At 41.4% G+C, this 8,830-nt stretch overlaps 2 protein-coding genes across 2 annotated transcripts in view; one reads left to right on the top strand and one right to left on the bottom strand.

Annotated features, from left to right (window-relative positions):
* Nucleotides 1–5,845, bottom strand: part of LOC128071014 (lysine-specific demethylase 6A-like) — a 174,441-nt gene extending 168,596 nt beyond the window's left edge. The window contains exons 1-2 of the mRNA XM_052664012.1: nucleotides 5,694–5,845; nucleotides 5,437–5,500 (exon numbers count right to left, since the gene is read on the bottom strand). Of these exons, the coding sequence (XP_052519972.1) occupies nucleotides 5,437–5,500; nucleotides 5,694–5,845 (216 nt within the window). The remainder of the gene's footprint in view (nucleotides 1–5,436; nucleotides 5,501–5,693) is intronic.
* On the top strand, nucleotides 4,319–4,704 carry LOC128071015 (60S ribosomal protein L30-like). The gene has a single exon (XM_052664013.1). The coding sequence runs from the start codon at nucleotides 4,319–4,321 to the stop codon at nucleotides 4,664–4,666; it is 348 nt and encodes a 115-aa protein (XP_052519973.1). The 3' UTR covers nucleotides 4,667–4,704.
* Nucleotides 5,846–8,830: the final 2,985 nt, after the last annotated feature.

Raw genomic sequence — 8,830 nt, forward strand, 5'->3', positions numbered from 1 at the left:
CAGAGGCTTTTCCAGTGAGTCAGCTCTTCTTGTGAGGTGGCCAAAGTAATGGCGTTTCAGCTTTAGCATCATTCCTTCCAAAGAAAACACTCAGGACTGATCTCCTTTAGAATGGACTGGTTGGATCTCCTTGCAACTTAAGGGACTCTCAAGAGTCTCCTCCAACACCACAGTTCAAATGCATCAATTCTTTGGTGCTCAGCCTTCTTCACAGTCCAACTCTCACATCCATACATGACAACTGGAAAAACCATAGCCTTCACCAGACGGACCTTTGTTGGCAAAGTAATGTCTCTGATTTTTAATATGCTATCTAGGTTGCTCATAACTTTTTCTCCAGGGATTAAGTGTCTTTTAATTTCATAGCTGCAATCACCACCTGCAGTGATTTTGGAGCCCCCCAAAAATAAAGTCAGCCACTGTTTCCCCATCTATTTCCCATGAAGTGATGGGACTCGATGCCATGATATCAGTTTTCTGAATGTTGAGCTTTAAGCCAAGTTTTCACTCTCCTCTTTCACTTTCATCAGGAGGCTTTTTAGTTCCTCTTTACTTTCTGCCATAAGGGTGGTGTCATCTGCATATCTGAGGTTATTGATGTTTCTCCTGGCAGTCTTGATTCCAGCTTGTGCTTCTTCCAGCCCAGCGTTTCTCATGATGTACTCTGCATATAAGTTAAATAAGCAGGGTGACAATATACAGGCTTGACATACTCCTTTTCCTATTTGGAACCAGTCTGCTGTTCCATGTCCAGTTCTAACTGTTGCTTCCTGACCTGCAGATAGGTTTCTCAAGAGGCAGGTCAGGTGGTCTGGTATTCCCATCTCTTTCAGAATTTTCCACAGTTTATTGTGATCCACACAATCAAAGGCTTTAATTAAATGTCAGCAAATAGAAAATATATATAAGGATACTTTAAATAGCACCGAAAATCACTGACAGATTACAGTACAAAAACACCATTTCTGAAATCATATTAATAAATTTTTCTCCATATCAGTTCAGTTCAGTCATTCGAGTCCCGACTCTTTGTGACCCCATGGACTGCAACGTGCCAGGCTTCCCTGTCCATCATCAACTACATGTAAGCACATCAAATCTAGAAAAATGTATGTTTTAATCAATTCTAAATTATTTCCATTTCTCAGAAACATTTAAATAACAACTATTCTAAAAATATCCCTCAAGGCAAAAAAGTACACATCATTGAACAGTAGACAAACTACAACTTCCCTAACCTCTTTAATGATTGTTGTTGTTTAGTTGCTAAGTCAGGTCCAGCTCTTTGCGACCCTATGGACTATAGCCTACCAGGCTCCTCTCTCTTGCTGGGATTTCCCAGCCAGAATAATGGAGTGGGTTGCCATTTCCTTCTCCAGGGGATCTTCTTGACCCAGGTAATTACCCCCAAAAAAACCCAGACCCAAAATTTTGATAATATTTTACATATAAGACTAAATATTTATAAGGATACCTCTAAATAAACAGTAGCAATACATTCCCAGACCTCCAGCATTACTTTAAAGGAGTACCACATTAGTAATAGTCTATAAACTAAAAATATCACTTGTCATCTGGCTCTACAAAGACTGAGTCACCAGGCATGGCAGCTACCGACTTTAACACATACTGAAAGAAGCTCAGGGTGGAGAAAAAGAGAGAGGTACTCTGCTTGGGAGTAACTGACTGATCACTTTTTCAGACAGTTATACCTTTGGGAAAAAATTTTTATAAAGATTCAAGTTCCTGCACATTCCCATATTTTAAGAAGCACTAAAATCATTAAGATAACCATTCCCTGGAAAACAGAATGGCAACTCATTCCAGTACTCCTGTCTGGAGAATCTCATGGACAGAGGAGTCTGGTAGGCTACAGTCCATAGGGTGGCAAAGAGTCAGATAGGACTGAAACAATCCAGAATGCGTGCATGCTGGTGAAGAGCAGCAAATCTTCTACCAAGTTTATATACTGACTTGCCTCTTACCTAGGCAGAGGAGTTCCTCAGAACAATCTGAGAGGCTGTCTCCCAGGCTGCAGTCCTCAGTAACTCCCCAAACAAACCTGAAACTCACAGATCTTATGTTCTGCTTTTTTTATTTCAGCGAACAATTCTATTTTAATTCTATTCTTACCTAACAAAAAAATCAATCCAAAACATTTTCTGAACTGCAAGGAAAATCACCACTGATAATTTCTGTTAAAAGGCCTCTTTAATCAGTTAAGTACACTCTCATTTTTAAAAAGTTGAGGGACTTCCCTGGTGGTTCAGTGGTTAAGACTCAGAACTCAACAAGGCACTGGGCCAGGGTTCCCTCCCTTGTCAGGAAACTAGATCCTACACACTGCAACTAAGACCCTGAGGAGCCTAATGAATTAATTATTTTTTTAAAACCTGTAACCTAGTTAAGGTCATATGACAGTGCAAAAACTTTGATTTGGCAACATCTAGCTGTTTACAGCTAATTTTTAATCTAACTCAGATGGTACAAAGTCTGACTTCAATGCTCTAGACCCCAGGTTTGATCCCTGGGCCAGAAAGATCCTCTGGAGAAAGAAATGGCATTCCATTCCAAGTTTTCTTGCCTGGAGAATTCCATGGACAGAGGAGCTGGCAGTCTACAGGCCATAGAGTTGCAGAGTTAGACAAGACTGAGCCAGTTCATTTCACTTTAAATTTAAAATTTCCAACATTGCATATTATATGGCAATCCTTCAAAAGTTCTATTAGCTTTGAGTCTATGATTATAACAATTCTAATGGAACATAAGCAACATTATACTTGAAAATTTTTTTTCAGAGACAGAGAAACTAACCATTGAGAGAAAGCACCCCTGATGAGAAGAGACTTCAAACACAGGCTTGAAGGAAATATGATGTCCAATTTGTGCATGTTAAATCCTAGCAGTTTTACTTTATGCCAAATATAATTCAATAAAGTAGGGAGAGGTGAATCCATGAGATTGCTGACACAACCCAGAACATTTCACTGCACTTAAGTGACTAATATTAACGTTAATGAGTCTTGACCTAGGAGAGAGGAATTCAGAAGTCTCAAAGCTAAATGTTAATCAAGTTTATTTATTTCCATTCCACTGAAAACATTTATAACTTAATAAAATAACATCATTCCATGTTTTACAAAGCTACAATTCTACACAATGAAAGTTCAAGCCTTCTCATTATTAGGAAATTACTAGAGAGACAAGCTCACCTTCATAATTAATAATTGAAGGAAGTGAAAGTGAAGTTGCTCAGTCCTATCTGGCTCTTTGTGACCCCATGGACTGTAGCCTTCCAGGCGCCTCTGTCCATGGGATTTTCCAGGCAATAGTACTGGAGTGGGCTGCCATTTCCTTCTCCAGAGGATCTTCCCAATCCAGGAAAGGAACTGGGTCTCCTGCATTGTAGGCAGACACTTTTACTGTCTGAGTCACCAAGGAAGTCCCAATTGAAGAGATTTCCTTAAAATTTACACCCAATACTGTCATATTGCAAACAGTTAATATCAAATCCCCAACACGGCATACTATCAACTGAGAATTTATCTGAATTCATGTATTTGGATATTTAAAGTAATAAACAAATAAATCAAAAGTCACAGTATCTTTTTAATTATCATAACTGGAGTAACACTCTTTTTCAAATTACCATAAGTATGCTCAACTTCAGCACAGCATAGCACATTCTCAATCTCACTGACCCAAGTTAAAAGATCAACTCTACAATATAACATCCCCTTAAAGTAAAATTTTTTCAGTTTATTGGGGCAAGTTTAAAAGTATTCAATTTCTTTAAACTAAGAACAACAATCATGGTCACTTATATCTTATTAGATCTAGTCACTATTTTGCCAGTGATAATTTTAATGCAGCAATTTTCACGTACATGATAAAAGTTTAAGTTCTGGCAAATCAACAGGATTTAGTGAAAAAATTATTATAGTTCAGTTGGTGGTCACTCTTTGCTGAGGAGACAATGATAAAAGGGAGATTCTGGGGAAAAGAAACTCAACTACACAAACTCAAACTAAAGATGAGAATCATATCAGGAAAAACACTTTAAAAACAAAAATGACATAACATTTCCTTCCCAACTGCATTACAGAGAAATTCACAATGACCAATTTCGTCTAAAAAAAAAAACTAATGGAGGCAAAATTTGTCCAAAATGTCTAGCTTCCAGACAGGAGAATATTTTTTAACCAGATTTTGCTCAGGAGACAGAAAACGACAGGCTTAAAAACTACAGGGCCGCTCGCTCCCCGTCCATCTTGGCGGCTGCTCTTGGTTGGGGGCGTCCCGCATCTAAGGCAGGAAGATGGTGGCCGCAAAGAAGACGAAAAAGTCACTGGAGTCGATCAACTCTAGGCTCCAGCTGGTTGTGAAAAGTGGAAAGTACGTGCTGGGGTACAAACAGACTCTGAAAATGATCAGACAAGGCAAAGCGAAACTGGTCATCCTCGCCAACAACTGCCCAGCCTTGAGGAAATCTGAAATAGAGTATTACGCCATGTTGGCCAAAACTGGTGTCCATCACTACAGTGGCAATAATATTGAACTGGGCACAGCATGTGGAAAATACTACAGAGTATGCACACTGGCTATCATTGATCCAGGTGATTCTGATATTATTAGAAGCATGCCAGAACAGACTGGTGAAAAGTAAATCATGTACAATTTTTCTTTAATAAAACTGGCCAGAGCTTGTTTAAAAAAAATTTAAAAAAAAAACTACAGGGCCTTTGTACAATCACAAAATTAGATGAATAAGGTTCATTTAATGTGCTTAAGGTTGATAAGTATATTCAGTGTTTATGAGTGCTGCTGTGAAGCTTGGTAACAATAAAATAACTATACTTTTAGATAATAATGCTTAATTTTTGTTCAGTACTATCAAGCTACAGGAGCTGAGACAAAGGCATACTCCTTGCTAGTATTTCCCTGTTTATATATACAGCCTCTCTCGAAGCTCGCAAAGTCATTTCTGCACCATTTCCCGCCATCTTGGCCGACAGGGGCAGCCATTAACTAAATGACAGTGCCAACAACTTTTCACCCAAACAGCCAAAGCTCTCTGGTCCCCTTCACACAAGAGGCTCCAGAAACAACACGATAGTAAAATTGCATTTACGGTAATATTTCTTAATGGCTAGACCCAAAGAAGTAAACACATCACTTAACTTCTGGTCAAACACATAAAGATCTGTATACCAATGAAATACCTAGTTTTAACTCTTCACTGCTGTCAGGTACTGCAAGTATCACTTTCCGGAAATAGGATATAAGAAAGCTTAAAACGAAGTTAAAATTAGACGCCAGAGAAATAACTGCCAAAAAAAAAAAAAAAAAAAAGTCCAAGTGATATATGTCTGAGAATTTTAAAACTGTACATATTAACGATCTAGTGACGGTCAAGTTCACTCATGACTGCCTTACCTTGAGCAACAGGGTCTCAGTCTTGGCGCCATTTTCGTGAAGGTTTAGGAATCCAAAGAGGAGGCTATGGGAAGAAATACAGGACATTTGTTAAAGCTGGGGTAAATCTACCCGGTCCGTCCGTTCCAGATCCCGAGGCTTCAGTAATAGCCACCGCTTCCAGGGGGCCGCCACCGCAGGCACCCTGATGTCGGCTGTCCTCAAAGGCCGGCTCCACTCCGTGCCGAGGCAGTTAGGAGAATGACGACGGTCCTTACCTGTCCAATCCGCTGAGCTCCTCCCTCTCCTCGGCTGTCAAGCTTAAGGTCCCTTCCTTAGTCTTGCCTCTCGGTTTTCCCGCCGCCATTTTCTTTTCCTCATCACTAAAAGCAGGGGCTGCTGCTGCGAGCGACACTCCGCAGGATTTCATGTAAATACAACCAACGCAAAACTCCCAAAGCTGAAACCTACCAACTCCCAGTCCAGAGCTGGAAAAGACGCACTAGCGGCGAGAAACTGGCAAACCAACTTTATCGCCGCTGCCTTCTCCAAAGCGACTCACAGCAACGAAAAACCCCAAGGTTAGCAAAAACAGAGGACATGCGGGTATGGAGTTCGGCTACCAGAATCACATCACCGGGTTGGCGGAAACCAACAGATAAGGCGGAACTTCGCTGTAATGGAAGAATTTCGTAGAATCAAAAACTTCACCAGCCACCAGCACAAAGTTGTTGTAATCGTGTCACAGGGCGAACCCCAAGTCGCCGTGACGCCCGCACCCCCTCAGCTGGGCGCCGCCAATTGAAGCGAAGTATTCTTCTCACGTGACCTTTGTTGACTTACGTCAGTCGCGGCTCTACTGAACTTGCTGGATACCCGAGGCCAACCGCAAGCAGGGACAGGAAAGGGCGGAAAATCCCGCCAGTAATTGGTTAATGGACGCGTCAGTCGGGGAAAGGGAAGACACCAGATACAGCAAAAAAGTTTGGTTGTGCGAATTGCATACACCCTTGTAGCAAAAGGAAGGTGCGGTCTCATTACTTTGGGAGCACACATAATAACCAAAGGAGGCAATGTGGGGAAAGATGAGATCAGGAAAATACTGCGGACGACGTTGGTACGCCTAAAGGGTATATACAACTCCTTTACCTGCTCCGAAACGCGAGGTTTTATGTTCTCGGACCTCGCTGGTGGATATTATCTGTAACAACTACAGGGCACTGAACTTAACGACTTTTACGATTTCTGGAAAATCATGACGCTGCGCCCTGAACTCTCCCTACCCTATTGCCTCTCAGCCGCGTGCTAAGAGAAAGAAATAAGGACCCTAAGACTTACTCAGACTGAGTGAATTGTCTTACCTGCGGTCTGCTTCACTGGCCAGGTGAAACTCCACACATATTACTTAGTGTGCGGGAAGAATCTCCAAGTGGAGCAGTAATAAGAGCTGCTTATGACCAGCCTTATGCAAAAGAATGGTTATGGTCTTTACAGTTTCAAGATGTCAGCCTTTAAAAACGAAATATAACAGAACTTTATTCTTATTTTCTCTTCGTTGTGAGTAAATCAGTGAGAAATTGTAACAAAAACTACTTCTAAAACTACTCTTAAGGCTAGTTTCACAGTGTTTCATGTGACAGATTTTTTACAGCTGTACACTCATGAATGAATCCACTCATGAATGGTACAAAAATGCTGATTTTTAACAAGCATCTTAAGAAACCTGGGGCTTCCATTGGGGCTCAGATGGGAAAGAGTCTCCCTGTAAGGCAGGAGATCTGAGTTCAATCCCTGGGTTGGAAAGATCCCCTCGAAAAGGAAAGGGCAACCCACTCCAGTACTTTTGCCTGGAAAATCCCATGGCCGAAGGAGCCTGGCAGACTACGACTTCTCTTGCGGCACACTGGAAGATATGAGTCTGCCTGCCAGTGCTGGGGAAATGGTTCCATCCTTGGCTGGGGATGATTCCACAGACCTCTGAGCAACTAAAGCCAGTGTGTCACAACTATTGAGCCTAAATGCTTTTGAGCCCATGAGGCACAGCTACTGACCTGGCATGCCACAGCTACTGAAGCCTATGCACCTAGAGCCTGTAGTCAACAACAAGAGAGCTACCCAATGAGAAGTACATGCACCACAAGGAAGAGTAGTAGTGTGACTAAACAAAGCATGATGCAGCAATGAAGACACAGCACAACCAAAATTAAATAATTCTAAAAAATCATATAGTAGACAGCATACTGAAAAGCAGAGACATTAGTTTGCCAACAAAGGTCTGTCTAGTCAAGGCTATGGTTTTTCCAGTGGTCATGTATGGATGTGAGACTTGGACTGTGAAGAAGGCTGAGCGCCAAAGAATGGATGCTTTTGAACTGTGGTGTTGGAGAAGACTCTTGAGAGTCCCTTGGACTTCAAGGAGATCCAACTAGCCCATCCTAAAGGAGATCAGTCTTGGGTGTTCTTTGGAAGGACTGATTTTGAAGCTGAAACTCTGATACTTTGGCCACCTGATGTGAAGAGCTGACTCATTTGGAAAGACCCTGATGCTGGGAAAGATTGAGAGCAGAAGTAGGGGACGACAGAGGATGAGATGGTTGGATAGCATCACCGATTCAATGGAATGGACATGGGTTTGGGTAGACTCCAGCAGTTGGTAATGGACAGGGAGTCCTAGCGTGCTGCACTTCATGGGGTCACTGGGAGTCGGACATGGCAAGCGACTGAACTGAACTGAGACAACATATATTTAATTTTTTACTTAGCATTTTAGGACAATTTCCAGGTAGCCCAATCAATACATTATAACACATTTAGTGAGGAACTCGAAACCCTACTGTTTTGCACATATGCCTGCATACTCATTATTATTTGACAAGTACTGACTATACTAACTCTATAGTTTACAGTAGGTGTTTAGTTACTTTCTCTGATATATTTCTACTGAATTTCCCTTACTCTGCTTTACTTGAATGATTATATATTCCTCAGAATTTTTAATACCTTTATCGTTGTTTTTGTTCTTCAGTTGCTAAGTCATGTCTGATTCTTTGCAATGCCATGGGGTGCAGCACACCAGGCTCCCTGTCCTTCATGGTCTCCCAGAGTTTGTTCAGATTCATGTTCATTGAGTCGTGATGTTATCTATGTCATCCTCTGCCACCCCCTTCTCCCTTTGCCTTCATTCTTTCTCAATATCAGGGTCTTCCAATGAATCAGTTCTTCCCATCAGGTTGCCAAAGAACTGGAGTTTCAGCTTCACCATCAGTCCTTCCAGTAAATATTCACGGTTGATTTCCTTTAGGACTTGTTTGATTCCCTTGGACCCCACAGGACTCTCAAGATTCTTCTCCACTACCACAATTCAAAAGCATCAGTTCTTCAGCATTCAGCGTCCAACTCATATTCATAAAAAACT

This window comes from Budorcas taxicolor, chromosome Y (genome assembly GCF_023091745.1).
Source record: "Budorcas taxicolor isolate Tak-1 chromosome Y, Takin1.1, whole genome shotgun sequence".
NCBI lineage: Eukaryota > Metazoa > Chordata > Mammalia > Artiodactyla > Bovidae > Budorcas > Budorcas taxicolor.

Excerpts from the sequence above, each read along its gene's own strand:
- LOC128071015 (XM_052664013.1), top strand. The coding sequence starts at position 4,319 with ATGGTGGCCGCAAAGAAGACGAAAAAGTCACTGGAGTCGATCAACTCT.